Here is a 19,665-nt window from a genome sequence, read left to right on the forward strand (position 1 = left end):
GCATGAGGTGGGAGAGTCCCACCATGGCACATGGGGGGGTTCCACCATGGCAGAGGGACTGGGGTCCCACCATGGCGCAGGGGGGCTAGGGTTCCACCATGACTCCAGAGCCCCACCATGGCACAGGGGTTCATCATGGATAGGGGTGGGATCTGTCATGACACAGGGGGGCCCACCATGGCACTCCTAGGAGGTTCACCATGGCCCAGGGGGTGGGGTCCACCATGGCACAGGGGGCGGGGTCCACCATGGTGCAGGTGTGGCTTCCTGGCCATAGTCGCTTAGAGACTGCTTGAGATGGGAGTGCCCAGCTTGGCCCCAAGCAGCAAAGCCAGCAGCTGCTGGACCCAGTGAGGTGTGCCTCCACAGGACCCCAGGCCCCTGACTCAGCCAGCTTAGGCTGACCCTGAGCCGGACCCTTGGACTCTCCCCACAGCCTTGGCAGGGGCACATGCAGAGGGCACTTGGCTCACCTGCACGGGCAGGGTGGCCTGTGCAGAGGGTGCCTGCTGCTGCTGTCCTGCATAGACCAGCATCTTGGCTCCCAGCGGGGCTCCCATGCTAACCTGCGCTTAGGGGACCAGCTGCTCTGGGCAGAGGCGGGCACCAACTCTGGTCCTGCAGGCATGTGTGCGCAGTGCAGGGCACATCTCGGCCTCTGAACTCCTGATTCACACCAGAATGGACCACCGGGTGAGGCAGGTGTGGGACATCCCCCCAGGTCCCCACGGCCTATGCGGATGCGTGTTCCTTGTCCATGTGAGGGGAGAGAGCCCACCAGCCCTGCTTTCAGGAAGCCCTTGTCCCAAGCGGTCCCAGTGTGCAAGCATGGAATTTGTCGGAGTGAAGCAGGGACTGCCACGCCACCAGCCACGCGTGGCCGTGCAGGCAGCACTGGTGTCGAGTGCTGTCCCCTGAGCTGTCTGGAGCTGAGCACGCGAGATGCGCACATACACACGGTGTGTGGGCGTGTACACGGACGTGCATGCTAACAACGCTAACACGTGTGTACGTGAGCATTGACCTGCCTGCAGCTACAAATGACGCATTCATGCATGGAAACGCATGTGCACACCAAGAACACATGTGTGTTGGGGGGCGTTCCAGGGCTGCGCGTTCCATGGCTGACCCCAGTGCACCCCCTCTCCCCGCCAGCTGGCCTTGTCCCTCCTCAAGCTGTGGACCCCCTTGCATGGTGCCTTGAGTTGGCAAGTGCCCAGTGAGCCCAGAAGTCCAGTCCCGGGCTGCAGGGAGCCCCAGGAGGCTGCGGGGCTGGTCACCTGCCACCAGGACGTGATGGCGGTGGGCCTGCTGCAGGTGCCCAGCGTGACCTCGAGTTCAGGTCTCCCCTACTCCTTCCCCCAGCAAAGCAAACAGGCGGAGAACAGGCAGGTTCCCCCCACCGCTACCGCCCACCCTGCCAGACATCCCCATGGGTAAGAGCTGACAGCAACAGATGCAAGCCCCAAGCTGCCCCCAGCTGCCGGCCCCTGCGTGGGAGGCCTTGGCCCTGGGAAATACCAGCGCCCAGTCCCCCAACTCTCTTCCCGCCGGCCTCCAATGGTGGGCGTGTCTGCCAGGGCTGGGAGCAGGCCCTGCCCCACACGGTAGCTGGTGAGTGGGGCCTGTCTGGCAGGGTCCTGGACTGGGCCTGTGCCATCAGCAGGCCCAGTAGGTTCCTCTGTCGAAAGCCCGTCAGGGCTTCCACCCTCGTGGCCAAGGGCAGGACAAAGCTTACCCTGGGGTTGGGGACGGCAGCCCTCTGGCCATCCCAAGCACCACGGCTGCTGCTGAGCACTCACCTGGGGCACCCCAAGTCGCCATGAGGGGTGTGCAGTGTGGGGGAGGTAGCACAGTTCTCAGGAGCGGCCAAGGTCAGCCGAAGGGTGTCCCGATCAGCCAGGGACCCTACAGCTCCTGTTGGCCGCTAAAGGCAGCTGCCCACGTAGGTGAACCAAGTGCCCAGGTGGCACTTTTGTAGGATGGGCCTGCCTCCCTGGGACAAGGGCTTCCCTCTGCTGCTGGGCCTCTCTGGGCTGCTGTGGCCTGCGCACAGTGAGCCAGCGCTGGGCTGGAGCTCTCATCACGCGCCCCACCTAGCAGCGCCTCTTTACGACACCTGCTGTCTTCCGTCACACTGCGGATGAGCCAAAGTCCATCTTAGGTCCTGGCTGTGGCAGGCTGGGCACCCTCCACTCTGCTCACCTGCCCCAGCACTCACCACTCAAAGGTGTGCCAACCCCGCTCACTCCTCCCGCATGTTGTTGGCACCAGAGGAAGCCAGGGTTTGTGGCACCAGGGCAGGTGATGCGGCTGCATTTACTGAGCGGGTAGCTGGACTCATTCCGCTCTCCCAAGGTGTCCCTTCCCTTGGCAGGAGTGTGCCACAAGCCAGGAGCTTGGACCACAGCCTAGATCCAGCCTGGAGAGCAGTCTCCAGCGACTCAGGCAGGCACCCCGGGGAGTGCGGGGGCCTGAGGCCGGGCTGACCGGAGCAGGAGAAGCTGCTGGGGCTGTGGGCCGCTCGGCTGGGGCCGTTCTCCATGTCCAGGGCCACTGTGGCACGGGAGAGGGGCTGGCTGCCCCACGCTGTCTGAGGCATGCCTCCTGTTTGGAATATTAAGATGAATGGGCGTCACTTTTGCAAATTTTAAATACGATGGAAAATCTATTGCCCCCATCAAGGGACTTCCCTCCCCGAGAAGCTATTGCGTGGGGGAGCGAGGCAGAGACCCCTCAGTCCCAGTGATCTGCAAATAGATCATCCGTTTCCCGGAGAGCATCAATAACCCGAATGGACGTTTATGGCCGCTCGGATGGTCTGTGTGAGGGGCTGGGGCCGGCCGGGCCGTCATGAATACCGGATCTGCCAGGGAGCACAATTAAATGCTGCAAGGAGGAAGGGTTTATAGAGTGCAGAAAAAGCAATCACACTCGTCATTGAACTCCATTGCAGGAGAGCGGCTGCGAGTGAATGTCACACCCGAGCATCCTGCCAGAGCCACGTGTTGCCGGTCAGGCGGCAGTGCCAGGCCCTGGCGCTGGTGCTGCCCTGCCCGCTGCCTCCGCCCCCTCTCGGCGCACTTGTCCCGCTGCTCCCTGGGGGCTGCAGCAGCCGCCTCGTTTCTTTTCTTGGAAAAAAAACATTGTATTCGTCTGAATCGGCTCCGACTCGCATTAGAATCGGGCGTGTTCACCTGGCCACCTGCATTAGGCAGTCCCTAGGGGCGCAGCAGGCAGGGAGGGCCAGGCTGGGACGAAACAGGCTGTAGGCTCTGAGGGAACATTGAGAGAGGCCCCGGGGGAGCGAGGAGACTCAGCAACTCAACGGGGCAGGGGAGGAAGGCTCCGGTCCTCAAGGTGACCTTGGGCCGCCCAGGCGTGCGCTGCGGGGCTGCAGGGCTCGGCTCTGCCTCCCGGCTCCCTGCTTGGTGCTGCACGCGGAGGGCACCCTGCTGTCGCTGTGCCCCCACGGGCGGTGCTGGGAGGGCCTCCGGTTCCAGTTCAGGTCCATGTGGACTCTGGGAACCTGATTGCCACCGAACGCCTGAGTGTGTGAGGGTTCAAGGTCGAACTGGCTCAGCCAGACGTGAGCCTTTGGTTTGTAAGGAGGGGAGGGAGAAGCAGAAAGGGCATTTGGACACAGAATAGCTGTTTAAAACAGCATTTTGATGAGTTAAGTATAAATAAATCAGAAACACACGGATTTCATTTCCTTTAAAATACCCGCGGGCTCAAACACTAGCGGGAAAAGTGCCTGGCAAACGGCGGTTTGGGATTTTGACAAAACCCAAGTATTTCGGAGAGGTTTCTGAGCGCCAGCTCAGGCGCCCCGCCTCGCCCTGCCTTCGCCCAGCACCCGTGGGGACCTGGCCCTAGCTGCCTCCAGGGAGCAGGGCAGCCTGCGGGCACCTGCTTGGCCGACACGGATACACAGACTCCCCGGACGTGTTGCGTGTGTGGGGGCGTGGGGGGGACACAGGAGACCACAGCAGTGATCAGATAAGGGGTGAGGCACTGTAACTTCGCATTCTGCCTTAGAAACCCGCGTAGGTGAGTGCTGCGGCGGCCAGGACGGGGCCCAGGCTGCGTCACAGCAGAAAGTGCCTTGGGTCACCAGACGGAGCCACGGGGCAGAGCTGGGTGCCCAGCTGTGCTCAGGGGGGCCCTCCCTTGAAGGAAAGTGTCTGCTGGGGCAAGCACCACCCCCCCCCAGGCCTGAAGGGCACTGGTGCCTCACCACAGGGCCACGCCCAGCAGGTGGGCAGTCCCCTGGAGACCTTGGTGACCGGGAGCCCCGACCTGCTGCCAGCTCCTCTCTGTTCAGAACCAGACCACGCGTACACTCAGGAGAGTAGGGGGTGGTCGCGGAGGGGGGCACTCCAGGGACGTGTGCACGCCCGAGGCCTGTGGGCCGGGAGGGGGCCTACAGGGGGCATTGCGGCGTGTGTGCGTCTGAGGGCTGGGCATCTCTGCGAGGACACTCCAGTGGCCCCTGCAGCCCCAGAGCAGGCAGGTTGCATCTGTGTGGAACATCTGGCCCTGGGCGGCCATCCTTGAGTTGTCATGGCTGCGGCTGGGAGACATGGGCAGTGGACACAGGGGTCACGGTGAGGTTGGAGTCTAGGGTTTTCTGCCGAGCTGGGCCGGCTGATACGCTGTCAGCCTTTTCCTTTCCCGGTGTGGTGAGCGCTGTGCCCATGAGGGAAAGCCACGCGTCCCTTTAAAGACCCCGGTGTGTGTACTCCAGGACAGTCCCAGGACGCTGACCCCAGGGGACAGGGCTTAGCCGGCTCATGCACAATGGCTTCTCCTTGTGCCATGTCACAAGCCAATCAACACCCAGTGCCCAGCGCCTGTTCTTGCCAAGACCAAGTCAATGGCGGTGGCGTATTAGGCAAACAGACCGGGGCTGTTGCTCACAGCTCTTTAACGAGGGATGTGGCACAGGGATTTGGTGACAGGCTGCCGTGCCCAGCTTCTTCCTCTGGCCGGCGAGGGTCCAGGGTTCGAGCCCCTGCAGCCCTGGCCCTGGCCCTGGCTGCTGGCAGCTTGTCTTGCCCAACCGAGTCCATTATTTATGAACAAGCCTGCAGTCTTGGGATCTGGGACGAGCTTCCATGTCCTGGGACCAGAGACTTCTGCTGTGTCAGGTTCAGTGACCCCAGCTGAGCTGTGTGATCCCCACAGGCTGCGTTCAATTCAGCTGGAAAATCGGGCACAAAGACTGCAGTGTGCCATGTGCAGGCACTGAGCAAAGGGGCTCAGGATGGCAGAACTGCCATGACCAAGAGCATGGTGGGGCCTGGCAGGCACCTCGGGGTCAGGCTCCCCCTGTCCACCCAGTCCACACCCCGGCTCCCCTCCCTGCGTCCACCCGGCCTCCAGATGTTGCAAGAGCAGCATTGCAGTTCTGTGCCAGGGCTCTGGGGGCAGGGCTGTCCCCTGCTGCCCCCCAGTGTATGCCTTGTGCCCTGTGAGGCTCCACTGAGCCGTGGCTGGGAGAGGGGGGCTCTCTGCTGCCCCCCAGCTTTTCCCATCACAGTGTGTTTCCACCGGTGGGGGCAGGGAGCAGCACGGTCTTTGCTGCCAGGTGGGTGTGGGGATTCAAGGCTGGGATGGCGCCATGCCAACAGTGGCAGGGGGTGACTCCCCGAGGGACACACGGCCTAGGAGCCCCAGCCTCGCAGCTGCAGCCCGGAACCCACCGCCCCAGCACTCGGAGTTTACGCGTCTCCCATGTTGTGCCTCACAGTGCCAAGGAGGTGGCTCCCTGGGGGCTGCCCAGCACGGTCGGGAATGGCCTGGGGCAGTCCTCTTCTCTGTGGGCAAACCCCCACCCTTTAGTGGGTAGACACCTCACTGGGTGGGTGCCGTGGTCATCCCTGGGAGGTCGGGGAGGGTCCTGAGAGGAAAGGAGACCTGGGTCAGCCCCTGGGGACACGACTGCCTGTAGGCTGACCCCAGGCAGGTGCCCAGGCAGCCCAGAAGGCCCTGCTGCCCTCTGCCAGCACGGCAGCAGCTACAGGGACGCCCAGCCAGCAGGGCTGCCCAGGTGAGGTCCACCGCCAGGAGGAGGCGTCAGTCCCTGAGCCTGGGCTGCCCCCAGAAGGGACTGCGACATCCGTTGTGGGGTCATAAGCTCGCGTTTCTAAGCGGCAGTGGGGGCCAACACAGGGCTGTGTCTGCTCACCCAGCATCCTCGTGCGTGAGATCAGCACGGGTGCCAGGGTCCCCAGCGGGCACCCGGGGGTGAGAGGCAGTCTTGCCAGAGTCTGCATCTGCCAGCTGGGCACCTGACATTGGCCGGACCAAGGAGGGCCTGTCTGGGTGCTTGGAAGTTAAGAGCAGATGGAGCAGGGGGCTGTGCAGCCTCCTGGCCCGCCAGGCCTCATCTACTCAGTCCTGCTTCACAAGCTCCCCCAGGCGGCTCCTGATGGGTGTCCACAGCACCCGGGCCTTGCATTCGGCACCAAGCGGCGGTTCTGTGGCACAGCAGGTCACACTGCAGTTTCCCACAGACAAGGCAGCACGGATGGCTCCAGGACTTAGGCCTCCCAGCCCCCCAGCCTCACACGGGAGGCCTGGGTTGAACCCCCAGTCCCTTGGCACTGAACTGGCCTGGCCCCGGGTGCTGCGGGCACTTGGGAAGTAGACCAGCAGATGGGCACTTGCTGGCTGTCTCAAACAAGTGATATTTACATAGATTACAAACAAGGTCCACAGAGCCCCCTCCCTCCAGGCCTCTGCTTCCACCGTTAGGTCCACAGATCCGGCAGCGGGGTCACCTCCTGCTGCCCACGTCCAGGGTCCTGCGAAGAGCCCTCCCGGTCCCTTTGTGCCACTCGCTGCATCCTCAGTCTGTCAAGTGTCCCTGTCACATGGTGTTAATAATAGTGATAATGATATGATGATAAGAAGGTAATGATAGTCATAATATGGTGGGAATAATAGCAGTAATAATATGATGACACAAACACTAATAATAATAACACCATGTTGGTTGCAGTAATAATACGATGGCAGTTATGATAAGAGGCGAGAGGACATGTTTGGAGGTGCGGGGATGGCATAGGTGGTGGTGACAGTTAAGGGGTGCGTCCTAATCTCTCCAAACTCAGGGTGTAGGTGTCAACAGCCACTGTGCTTCCAGCATCCTTCAGTGCAGTGGTTTATAGAACATTCTGTAGAATCCATCAGGGTCCCATAGTCAGATGTTGCTCTCAAAGTGTGCACCTGTCAGCCCTGAGTGTGCGCCTGTCACCTGGGCACACTTGGAGCCCTGAGTGTGCACTGTCAGCCCTCAGTCAGTCCTGAGTGTGCACCTGTCAGCCCTGAGTGTGCACCTGTCACCTGGGCACACTTGGAGCCCTGAGTGTGCACTGTCATCTGGGCACACTGGGAGATCTGCCTCTTTATAGTCCTCGCAGGAGTCAGGATGAGTTTAGCCCCGACGTGCAGCCCAGAATAGTGGCCAGTGGCCAGGAGTGACGGAGGACCCTGTCACCTGGGCATGTGGGTGTGTGCTGGCCTTATACTTGGGGACCCACCTCCGTTGAGGCCCTTGGTCTCTCAGGCTCTGTGTCCCCAGAACAGGCAATGTTGTTCCCTCCTTGGCTGCACAGAAGGGGAAGGAGTAGCTGAGTTTGTGGTCTAGGTCCCCTGAATCCGTGACCAGCTTGTCGCAGCAGGGGGCAGGGCTTCCCCTGACCCAGCTTTTGGGGGCTGAGCCCAAATCCCTCCCCGCCCCCAACACATGGCCCTCAGAGCCCCGGCTCCTCCATGATGTTGGCTCTCCCCTGTGCACCCGGGCAGGAAGCTTAGGCTGAGAGCCTGCAGCTCAGTGGGGCTCTCCCCTGGTTCCGGGCCTGGCACTGCCAGGAAGCACTTAGCTCAGACTTCCCTCCTGCAGCAGCGGCTGCCAGGGCTCACGTCATTCCCCGTCTCCCCTCCACCTGCCCCTGTCTCGGACACAGTGACCTGAGCAGGCCCGGTGCTGGACACCTGCAGGAGCAGGGGCCTGCACTCAGGTCCACTGAGGGCAGCGGGTCCTCCCCAGCAGAGCAGGTGTGCCAGGGAGCCTGCCCTGCTCGAGCCTGGGGTCCCAGCTGTGTGCCGCGTCCCCTGCCCCACATCTGAGCCCCAGACCTGCCTCCTCTGCGGGGTGGGCCGTGGCGTGTTCTGTGGCAGTCAGCCCATCCCTGTCCCCAGGGAGTCAGGCGCAGTGGGCTGGGGTGGCCCCGGCTGGGGCTGGCCCAGGGCCCTGCTGGGCATATGTCTGTGGGGCCTGGGGAGGCCTCTGGGCAGCTGGCATGGCAGCCAGGTCCACACCAAGCCAGGGGGAGGAGCCACGGGGAGGGCAGGAGGCACCTAGCTGTGGTGTTGCTATGGGAACCAGCTCTGGAGGATGCCCAAACTCAGCGTCCACACTGGCCCTGCTTCGGTCTTCCTCGCCCTCCTCCTCCTCTTCCCAGCAGAGACCACTCCACACCTCAGATGCCTCCTGTAGGCCCGGTGCCCAATGTGGTGCCCGCATGTCCTGGCTCTTCTCTCCCACGCTGGTCTGCAGCAGCAGCCAATCATTGGCCCTACCATGGGGCAACACAGGTGGATGGTGGGGGACACGGAGGGAAGAAGGGGGTGATGCCACCTGCCCCTCTGAGAGGACACAGCAGTAGCAACACGCAGGGGAGCTGCAGGGGCGAGGCACTGCCCTCCCTCCTGGCCCCTGTGTCCAGCGTCCTCACCTCTCTGGACTCGGCTGCCTTCAGCCCAACACCACTGCCTCCTTCATCTGTAGCGGCCACCCCAGTTCCCACGGGGACTCTGTGCTACCCATGACCTCCCTGTGGTTTCTCGTGTGTGTGTGTGTGTGGGTGACAGGAGGAGCTGACCCACTTTCTTTGCCCTGGAGCAGTTCATGCAGGGCTGAGCCTGAGTGAGAGATCCGAGTGTGTCCATGGCCGTGTGGAAGGAGCCGTGGGCAGGGTCTGAGTGGGGAGGACAATGGTGGACGGCGTGCTCAGCAGCTGCAGGTTCGCATGCCGCTCACGGTGCGGGCAGGTGGCAGGGTCTGGCCGGGAGGCGGCCATCTTGCAGGGTCAGATGGAACTGCCCAGCACGTGTGCGACTGACCTGCTGGCACGTCCAGGGACCCCGGTGGCCAGAACAAGGCAGAGGGCCCCACTGCACCCCACGGGGCCCATGAGGCGGGAGCTCGGGGCGCCGCGGTTCTCTTGTGGGGTGTGAGTGGTACTCCCTGCTGTCCGCGCGTGGGCTGGTCCACACTCGGGAGGGTCGAATGCCCGGCTCTGGGGAGTAGAGTGCCCATTCACTTGAAGGAACTGAGATGTGTCTGTTTGGGCCTCTAAGCTGCCTGCGGCGTCCAAGGCACTGGAAATCACTTCTGCCGGTTCAAACGCGGCCAAGCCGGGTTTTTTCCCCCCTTTAATGCAAAAAATAAATAAATATTGGCCCGCGCCCGGCTGCAGCTCAAGGGTTTGTGTCAACACCACGCAGCCCTGGCTTTGCGGCAGGGGGCCTCCACACCCTCCCCGGCCCCGCCTGGCTGCCAGCTCTGACCAGCCGCTGGGAGCCCCTTTTCCGGGAGCGTGCTGGCCAGCGCTGCAGGGCGAGGCCCAGGCGGGAGGCCCAGCATGCAGCTTCCCATACTTGATTCCGGAGCTAGGTCTTCAGTCGCTTGGGGGGCACACCCACCCCAGCTCTTGCCCTTTGTTGAGGCTCAGGGAGGGGGGAACTGGGTCCCTGGATGCCCAGGACAGCCCCCCACACGCACCCTGAGATGAAATCCAGACCTCACCTCACGGTCATGCAATTCATGCCGCAGAAACCAAGGTCAGACTGTTCTTTGCAATTCCTGACTTGGGGCACCAGTTCGAGTCCTGGCCGCCCCACTTCCCATCCAGCTCCCTGCTTGTGGCCTGGGAAAGCAGTCAAGGATGGCCCAAAGCCTTGGGACCCTGCACCCATGTTGGGGACCCAGAAGAGGCTCCTGCTCCTGGCTTCGGATCAGCTTGGCTTCTGCCATTGCAACCACTTGGGGAGTGAATCAGCAGATGGAAGATCTTCCTCTCTGTCTCTCTCCTCTCTCTATATATGACTTTCCAATAAAAATAAATAAATCTTAAAAATAACTCCATCTTCCAGAAAAGGACAGGTGGCGGGCGAGTCGGCCAGCACCCTGATGTCCCACCATCTCCAGGGACAGCAGAGCAAGGCTGGGGCCAGGACAGGAGCTGGGCGAGCAGGAGGCGGCTGTGAGCCAGGGGCCCGTGGGCCCGGCAGGCAGCGCTGCAGCCCTCTGCCAGCCATGCCCGGGCCAACCCCCTCCCGCTCCAGGTGCTCCCATTACGACCTTTATGAGGGGCGTGCAGCCCGCTGGGCGCCCTTGGTGGTGCCGCGTGGCGAGCTGGCGAGCCACGAGCATGAGATGCGTGTGGTGCCGCTCCCACCGGCTTTCCAGAGAACAGAGGGTATTGCTGTTAAGAGGCAAAAACACTGTTTTGGCCAAGGGCACTTAGCTAAAACCTGGCACCGACGCCTGCGGGACGAGCTAAATGCCGGAGGTCAGACCTCGATTTTTGGCGAAAACACGGAATCAAAACACACCTAATACCCCTGCTTGGGTGCGGCGGCCGAGTCGGGAGCCCGGCTGCGCTGCCAGCCCTCCGGCGGCCACATGAAGAGGATCAGAGCGCAGGGCCAGGCTGGCGGGAAGCAGGCTCCAAGGCTCCGGGCAGAAGGGAGGGCAGCCGGCGGGCCCTCAGGGCAGTGGCCCGAGAGATGCGCGGTGCCAAGGGGCAGCTAAGGTGCAAAGGACACCACTCTTCTCAAAGCCCCCTTCCTGTGGGTGCCTAAAACCCTCGGGGTGCCTGCCCCGGGCACGCACCAGGCCCGACGGCCACCCGCTGTGCGGCCCACAGCCCAGGCCCCTCTGACCTGGGTGCCCTTCTCCCCGAGAAGGGGGAGAGGCAGATGGAGCAGCCACGCCCGTGGATTCACAGACGGTTCAGCCCATGTGGCCACTGCTGGGCACCGACACAAGACTGTGGCTCTGGGCCGGGAGACACAGCAGGCCTGGGCGGTGGCCACCTGAGATAAGGGTTGGCAGAGTGGGCACTGGGCTATGCGTCTGTCCACAAAGGGCCTGCTGTGTCCTGGGTGTGGTGGGAGGGTTAAGCTGGATGGGTCTGGAGCACACGTGTCCTGTTGGGCAGTGCCCAAGGCCTTCTGAAAAGGCAGAGGAAGAGCTGCTCTGGGTGACCCCGCCACGGGTCCACGGGCCTGTGGGAGCCACCTGGGGTCTCCCAGCCCAGGGATCCGGTGGCTGCTCCAGAGTGGCCCCCTGTGGCAGTCCAGCTGCACTCACTCCCAGGGTCTGGGCTTCAGCCCCCAAACAGAGGAGTGCAGCCATGCCCGGGTCGGGCAGGGTGCGCTTTCGGGGTGTGAGGAATCTTAGATGAGACCCCCGCCCCACTGGCCAAGCTCCAGGTGCCCGCCTGGCCACTGAAGCAGCAGGAGGCGCTAACCTCAAGGCCAGCAGACATTGGGGAACAGCACGTGGGGGCGTCCCTGCCACCAGGGTTGCCAGGACCTCTGAGGGGCCCTCGGGGGACACTCAAAGGATGGTCAGCCCTGTGGACGTGGGGAGGGTAGACACTCCGCTCCTGTGTCCCATCGGTGGACGCTGCCATTCACGGCGGTGCCCTGCGGGGGTGGCACTCCAGCGGCCTCACCGCCATTACAGATGCCAGCTTGCACACCGTCCTTGATACAGGCATCCCCAGCGCCCCGCTCAGGTGACTGCAAGAGCCGCAGCCTGTGGCTCGGCCTTCCTTGCTGGTGGACGCGGCTGTTGGGCAGGCAAGCGGGAGAGGTAGGGGCCATGCAGCATGGCCTGAGGTGGCCAGCCCCAGCGTGGTCACCGCAGCAGGGCAGGGGCAAGGCTGGCTACCAGGCTGGAGTTTGCAAGAAGGAGCCGTTCTCCTGGTAGCCTGTCCCCTGCAGGTGCATCTGAGGGACACAGAGCAGCATCTGTGTTCCACTGGCCCGCCCACCAGCTGGGTGTGAGAGGGGTCTCCACAGACCCCCTCCACCCCCATCTCTCAGGGCCCATGTGCATTCCAGGCTGTGGCCTATCTCCTGGGCAGTTTCCAGGGCAGGGAGCTTCGGGCCCCCAGGTGGCGTCTGGGCTGGACTGTGGGACCACACGACCACCTGTCAGACGCTAACACCCCCTCCCTGTTGTCTTGCAGCACGTGCTGGCAGAGGTGGACACGTCCCCACAGGACAGCTGCATCCGAAAGGTAGGCCAGTGCAGCCAGGGCCTCGGAGTGACGGGTGTCATGGGCCAGCTCTGGCAGACCCCCGGTGCTGGTCTGGGTGCTGAGCTCAGGAGACCGCGCCTTTGGCGGCCTTGTTTGCGGCCCAGTGTGCTGGGTGCTCACCTGAGGACAGGAGAGGAGAGGAGAGGAGAGGAGAGGAGAGGAGAGGAGAGGAGAGGAGAGGAGAGGAGAGGAGAGGAGAGGAGAGGAGAGGAGAGGAGAGGAGAGGAGAGGAGAGGAGAGGAGAGGAGAGGAGAGGAGAGGAGAGGAGAGGAGAGGAGAGGAGAGGAGAGGAGAGGAGAGGAGAGGAGAGGAGAGGAGAGGAGAGGAGAGGAGAGGAGAGGAGAGGAGAGGAGAGGAGAGGAGAGGAGAGGAGAGGAGAGGAGAGGAGAGGAGAGGAGAGGAGAGGAGAGGAGAGGAGAGGAGAGGAGAGGAGAGGAGAGGAGAGGAGAGGAGAGGAGAGGAGAGGAGAGGAGAGGAGAGGAGAGGAGAGGAGAGGAGAGGAGAGGAGAGGAGAGGAGAGGAGAGGAGAGGAGAGGAGAGGAGAGGAGAGGAGAGGAGAGGAGAGGAGAGGAGAGGAGAGGAGAGGAGAGGAGAGGAGAGGAGAGGAGAGGAGAGGAGAGGAGAGGAGAGGAGAGGAGAGGAGAGGAGAGGAGAGGAGAGATTTGGCACTGCTGCAGCGTGCGCCAGACCGGGAACTCCTCTCCCAGGAGGGCTGGGCATGGCTTTGGGGAGCCCAGGAGGGCTGGGCGCAGCTTTGGGGAACCCAGGAGGGCTGGGCATGGCTTCGGGGAGCCCAGGAGGGCTGGGCATGGCTTCGGGGAGCCCAGGAGGGCTGGGCGCAGCTTTGGGGAGCCCAGGAGGGCTGGGCGCAGCTTTGGGGAACCCAGGAGGGCTGGGCATGGCTTCGGGGAGCCCAGGAGGGCTGGGCGCGGCTTTGGGGAACCCAGGAGGGCTGGGCATGGCTTTGGGGAGCCCAGGAGGGCTGGGTATGGCTTCGGGGAGCCCAGGAGGGCTGGGTATGGCTTCAGGGAGCCCAGGAGGGCTGGGCACGGCTTTGGGGAGCCCAGGAGGGCTGGGCATGGCTTCGGGGAGCCCAGGAGGGCTGGGCACGGCTTTGGGGAGCCCAGGAGGGCTGGGTATGGCTTCGGGGAGCCCAGGAGGGCTGGGCGCGGCTTTGGGGAGCCCAGGAGGGCTGAGTGCAGCTTCGGGGAGCCCAGGAGGGCTGGGTATGGCTTCGGGGAGCCCAGGAGGGCTGGGCGCGGCTTTGGGGAACCCAGGAGGGCTGGGTATGGCTTCGGGGAGCCCAGGAGGGCTGGGCACGGCTTTGGGGAACCCAGGAGGGCTGGGTATGGCTTCAGGGAGCCCAGGAGGGCTGGGCATGGCTTTGGGGAGCCCAGGAGGGCTGAGTGCAGCTTCGGGGAGCCCAGGAGGGCTGGGCGTGGCTTCGGGGAGCCATGCTTGTTTTGCTGGTAGATGGCCAGCAAAGCTGGTTGTTGGAAATCAACCCCCCAAAACCCCAGGGATTCCTCACACCATGGCACGCACACAGCCCCAGTGGTGGACATCCACCCAGCTGGGCATCTACAGTGTGTACCCACACAATTGGGCAGAACACAGGAAGGGCACACGGCAGGCCAGAGGGCCATCTGGTCAACCTTGACCACACACCAGAGGAGGTCAGCTTCGCTGTGCTTGCACACACACACTTTGTACCACACTTGTGATCTGATGTTGGGTTGGGGATTTTCCAGTAGAACTAAAACAGCACCCCCTTCCCTGGTGCCCAGCAAAGCAGGAGGTGGTGGCTGGCTCCCTGGGGTGACAAGCCAGCTCCCGAGCTTGAGGTCCTAACCTGTAGCTGCCTCGATGTTGGAGTCACAGCGGAGCCTGCAAGTCTGACCGTGCTTGAGGCCAGCAGGGAGGCCCGGGCAGGGCTGAGCTGAGGACTCCTCTCTGGAGAGCGCCACCTGGGCAGGCTGGGGCACTGGAGGGGGCAGAGGGCTGTGGATGGAACTGCTTATAGGGGACAGGGCAGGGGACAGGGCAGAGCTGTGTGTGGGGACAGGGGACAGGGCAGGGCTGTACATGAGGACAGGGCAGGGCTGTGCGTGGGGACAGGACAGGGCAGGGCTGTGCATGGGGACAGGGCAGGGCTGTGCGTGGGTCAAGGGACAGGGCAGGGCTGTGCGTGGGGACAGGACAGGGCTGTGCGTGGGTCAGGGGACAGGGCAGAGCTGTGTGTGGATCAGGGGACAGGGGACAGGGCAGGGCTGTGTGTGGACAGGGGACAGGACAGGGCTGTGCGTGGGTCAGGGGACAGGGCAGGGCTGTGCGTGGGGACAGGACAGGGCTGTGCGTGGGGACAGGGCAGGGCTGTGTGTGGGTCAGGGGACAGGGCAGGGCTGTGTGTGGGGACAGGGCAGGGCTGTGTGTGAGTCAGGGGACAGGACAGGGCTGTGCGTGGGGACAGGGGACTGGGCAGGGCTGTGTGTGGGGACAGGGGTCAGGGCAGGGCTGTGCGTGGGGACAGGGCAGGGCTGTGTGTGGGGACAGGGCAGGGCTGTGTGTGGGTCAGGGGACAGGACAGGGCTGTGCGTGGGGACAGGGGACAGGACAGGGCTGTGCGTGAGGACAGGACAGGGCTGTGCGTGGGGACAGGGCAGGGCTGTGTGTGGACAGGGGACAGGGCAGGGCTGTGCGTGGGACAGGGGACAGGGCAGGGCTGTGCGTGGGGACAGGGGACAGGGCAGGGCTGTGCGTGGGACAGGGGACTGGCGAGGGATCTGGCCAGGTGGGACACTGAGGACACAACCTGCCCCTTCACTTCAGATTAGACTGAGAGAAAACGGTGCCCCGTGGACCATTGCCTAAGGCTGTGTGGCACAGTGGAGGGCCTCTGGCCACCAAATGGCCACACACAGCTGTCCTGCATGGCAGCCCCGGCCTCCTTCCCTCTGTGGCGCCGGCTTCGTGGGGTCTTTGTGCCGCTACTGCCTCTCAGAGTGAATGTGTATTTTCTAGCAGCGTAAGGGGGACGCTGCGGCGTCCTGGAAGCGCCTCCAAGCCTTGCGGCATGTGCAGGCCCCACGGCCAGCAGCCTGTGGGCAGCCCTGGACTGGTGTGCAACTGGGCTATCCAGGCCTCAGTCTGGGGGCTGGGTGGGGTGGAGGAGTGGCTGAACTGGTGCTTAGAAGGGGTGGAGCATCTTCTGGGTGGGTGGGGCTTGTCCTCCCAGGCCCAGGGGTCAAGGCAGAGAATCCAGAGGTCAAGTGTGGATTTAAAGGGCCATGAGAAGGCAAGTCCTGGGTGGACACGGTGGGGACAGACTGACCACCACTCATGCTGCTTGTGCTGCGGCTGCCCATCACGTAGTTAGCAGGACCGTGGAGACCCCTCAAGAGCTGCTCAGAGAGTGTGGGTGCTGGGGACCCCCACCACTACCTCATCAGACCATGGTAGGCACCTGCAGGCTGAGGGGTCTGTAACTAGCCCCAGAGCTTGGGGATGGCGTGGGAGGGACGAAGCGGCCTGACCCCCTCTCCCGCACTGCCCTGCTCCTGGCACCAGAAGGTAGCCAGCGGCGCCCACGGCTTTCCTGGGGAGCAGCTGACGTATCATCTGAGGTCCGTTTGTGTCATGATCTGTCCAGCTTCACACTGAATTGGGATGGATCTGCCCCGGGGTGTGGGGCTGCCCTTCCAGGGTTTGTTCAAGGTCACATTGGTACTGCCAGAAACCTAAACCTGGGGCAGATGTTCACCCGGCATCGAACGCCAGCACCCCACATCTGGGGACCTGGGTCCAATCCCTCACGGCATCTCCCAGGAGGCAGCCGTGGTCCCTGCCCTCACCTGAACGGTGCCCCAGGCACCTGACTTCCACGTTGCTCAGTGCTACTGGCACAGTCATTTCGGAGAGCTATTGGCACCTGCGAGATCTCCCTCTGCCTCTGAAATCAGCAATGTGCAACACCCTGCCCTAAAGCCTAAACCCGCTCGCTGCTGGGGAGCTGGGGAGCTGGGGGGCTGGGGAGCTGGGGGGCTGGGGGGCTGGGGAGCTGGGGAACTGGGGGGCTGGGGGGGCTGGGGAGCTGGGGGGCTGGGGGGGCTGGGGGGCTGGGGAGCTGGGGGGCTGGGGGGCTGGGGGGCTGGGGAGCTGGGGAGCTGGGGAGCTGGGGAGCTGGGGAGCTGGGGAGCTGGGGAGCGGGGGAGCTGGGGAGCTGGGGAGCTGGGGAGCTGGGGAGCTGGGGAGCTGGGGAGCTGGGGAGCTGGGGGGCTGGGGGGCTGGGGGGCTGGGGAGCTGGGGAGCTGGGGGGCTGGGGGGCTGGGGGGCTGGGGGGCTGGGGAGCTGGGGAGCTGGGGAGCTGGGGAGCTGGGGGGCTGGGGGAGCTGAGGGGCTGGGGGGGCTGGGGGGCTGGGGAGCTGGGGAGCTGGGGAGCTGGGGGGCTGGGGCCTGAAGCTGGAGGGTCACACCAATCTCCCAGGCCAGAGAATGGCGGGTCCACACTTGGGTTCCCTTCTTCCCAAATGCAGCTCCTCCGAGCAGCAGCTGTGGGAATAACCTGGACAGGAAGGAGCTGGGTGGGGGACTCTGCTCCTCGGTGATGGGTTTGGGCTGTGGCCAGGAAGGGCACTTGGACACGGGGGCTTGGGAGAAACCGCCTCTAGGAGTATTTGGGAGACAGTTGCTCAAGTGGTCCTAGGGGTGAGGGGGCCGGAACCCCCCATGGGGTGCGCTGGAGCCTGCGCATCCTCTGCTCTGCTCAGGTCCCAGGTAGGAGCCCGCCCGCAACGGGGCGGAGCAGCTGCGGCTCTGGAGTCCCCTCCCCCGCGCCTCTCCGTAGCCTGCACCTCTTTGCGCACCCCCTCAGCCCGTCCCCCTCGTCCTCCATTCCGCTCATTCGCCGCCCCCACCAAACCTCCACCCAACTTGCAGTGGCCAGCCGCGCCCCGGCGCCCTGGCCGCGGCAGTCCTGTGTGCGTGCCCAGGCGCGCGTGGTCGCCCCTTGCGCGGCAGGTCCTGCTGCTCCAGGTGCCGTGGTCCAGCCTGCCCTGGCGGCGACTCTATTTAGTCTGTTTGCTTAGAGGGGCAGCCGGGTCCTGGAGAGCCGGCGTCTGCGGGAGATAACCGAGCCGCGTCCATCCATCACTAGGCGCGCAGCTCCCTGGAGAGCCCCGAGGAGCCGTAATGAAAAGGCCGGGGAAGAGGCTTTGGGGACGGATCAAGAGCCGTGTTAAGGGCACACAGAAAATAGATGGAGGACATTATCAAGGCTCAATGGCCACCTTATCAAAATCCAATAGGATAGACATTTGGCAGAAGGCTTAAATGTATTCTTTCACTCTCCAGAGGGCTTTGGGCTTATCCGTTAACAGGAGCGTAGTCCACCGGGGAGATGGTATCGGCCCGAGGAATTCTGATCCAATCTCCTGGCGATCGGCTCGGGCACACACGCCTGGCCTTTCCTTTGTGGCACTTCATCTAGTTTTCTTTGCCGTCTCAGAGGGAAGCAGGTGCTGATGTTGGACAACCACGGAGAAGGCCCAGACAAAAGGGAGTTTTTTTTTCCTTCCGGCTTTTTATCCTCCCTCCTCCTCCCCTTTCCTCCCTCCCTCTCCCCAAAATAAATCAGTTGGGGAGGGATAGCATCAGTGGAATGGCCCCCGAAGGACCAGGGGCTGGGCCGCTTCGCAGACCTGGAGACACAGCCACGCCAGCCCGCCCCGGCGAGCGCGGGGAGGCCAGAGGCTTAGTGCAGAGTCAAAAATAAATAGAGCTCAGCGAGTGTGGCCGGCACAGGCACACTTCCATAAATCTCTCCCAGCCGTGATTACTGCGCGCAAAATGCTACAGGTCGTAAAAGCCGTCCGATAGGCCGGCCTCCCGCTGCCTGGACGCGGACGGAGCGATGCGTGGGGTGATCTGTGAGGTGACGATCCTGTGGGTGTCAGGATTCCCGGCTGTCCCACGGACCTGTTTCCGGCTCTGATGAGGGCTAAATGCCGGTGGGGACAGAAGCCCGCTGCGGCCGCCAGCACTTGCCTGGAGCAGGGCTGGACAGCCCTGGCAAGGGTGGGGGCACGGCTCCATATCCCCACCGAGCTGTGTCTGGCCACAGCCTGGCTGCATTGGCTCCGTGCAGCTCGGGGCGGGTGTCAAACCCCCTGGTTGTGTTGCCGAGCGAGCAGCAGGGGTACGATGCCAGGCCTCCCCACGGCCGTTCCTGGGTCCGCTGAGCTGCATGCTGTGTGGTGAGTGGCACCTGCAGGTGTGCTAGAAGGGGCTCCTAACCCTAAGCGCTCCCAATTAGGAATTTGCATGTGGGCTCAGGCCTGTCTTGATGACATCAGAGTGTGTCTAGCTGCCCCCGAGACAGGCCGAGTTGATTTTGATAATCTGGGGCTGAAAAGAGGGGCTGGGTCGCAGGAAAGCTGCAGACAAAAGGCGGCCTCGGGCTGAGAGCCCTCTGCCGACGCGTCTCCCGTCCCATTGTCTGGGGTCGCCGAGAAAAGGAGCGGGAGTCCATTAATTCAGTGAATGAACACAGGGCAAAGTCAGTCCCCTCCGAGAGCAAGAATGTTGAGGTCAGCTTTGGTTGCCATGGAAACTAAGTACTCCTAAGAAGTTTGCAGTCTTGATTCTGCTGAATCAAAGCTTGCCAAGTGCAGAGGTGTGAGGTGGCCAGAACGTCGGGGCGGGCAGCCTGCCCCGCCCCCGCCAGCCGGGCCCCCCACCCCCACCCCGGACGTCCGGCTGGCCGCGAGCTCAGCTTCCTCTGTGCCCAGGCAGACGTGAGGTGAGGGAGGGGCCCTGCTGGACTCTGACCCTCCCCCACCTCCATCACCTGGACTTGCCCCTTGGCCCCCTCCCCCGTGCTGATAAGGGTGACTGATGGCCGGTGGGGCAGCCCGGGCCTCGTGGCAGTTTCATGCGTGTGACCTTTTCGCCTCCCTGACTTGGAAACAGGTGGACTCTGCTCAGCCGCCCCCTACCTGGGCCAGGGGGATCCCACAGACCAGCTTCGCCATCAGACAAGGCCTGCAGGTCCCTCCTTTCCTGCCTGAGGCATGGGCAGGGCTGGGCTGGGGTCAGGGCAGCGTGGGGCAGGGCAGCGTGGGGCAGGGCAGCGTGGAGCAGGGCAGCGTGGGGCAGGGCAGCGTGGGGCAGGGTAGCGTGGGGCAGGGCAGCGTGGAGCAGGGCAGCGTGGGGCAGGGTAGCGTGGGGCAGGGGAGTGACATGCCGGATTTCTTTCTCAGTGGGAGAATTGTTTCTGATGCTCCAGCACGAGCTTCCGGGGGCAGCTTGGGGTGGGAACCCC

General features: G+C 63.6%; 1 protein-coding gene across 1 annotated transcript in view; it reads left to right on the top strand.

Annotated features, from left to right (window-relative positions):
• The window catches only part of PRDM16 (PR/SET domain 16), a 162,511-nt gene that overhangs the window by 52,152 nt on the left and 90,694 nt on the right, over positions 1-19,665 (top strand). Inside the window, exon 3 of the mRNA XM_040987588.1 lies at positions 12,276-12,326. Within this exon, the coding sequence (XP_040843522.1) occupies positions 12,276-12,326 (51 nt within the window). The remainder of the gene's footprint in view (positions 1-12,275; positions 12,327-19,665) is intronic.

The sequence above is a fragment of the Ochotona curzoniae genome, unplaced genomic scaffold (genome assembly GCF_017591425.1).
Source record: "Ochotona curzoniae isolate NIBS_2020 unplaced genomic scaffold, NIBS_Ocur_1.0 contig_4792, whole genome shotgun sequence".
In the NCBI taxonomy this organism is placed as follows: Eukaryota; Metazoa; Chordata; class Mammalia; order Lagomorpha; family Ochotonidae; genus Ochotona; species Ochotona curzoniae.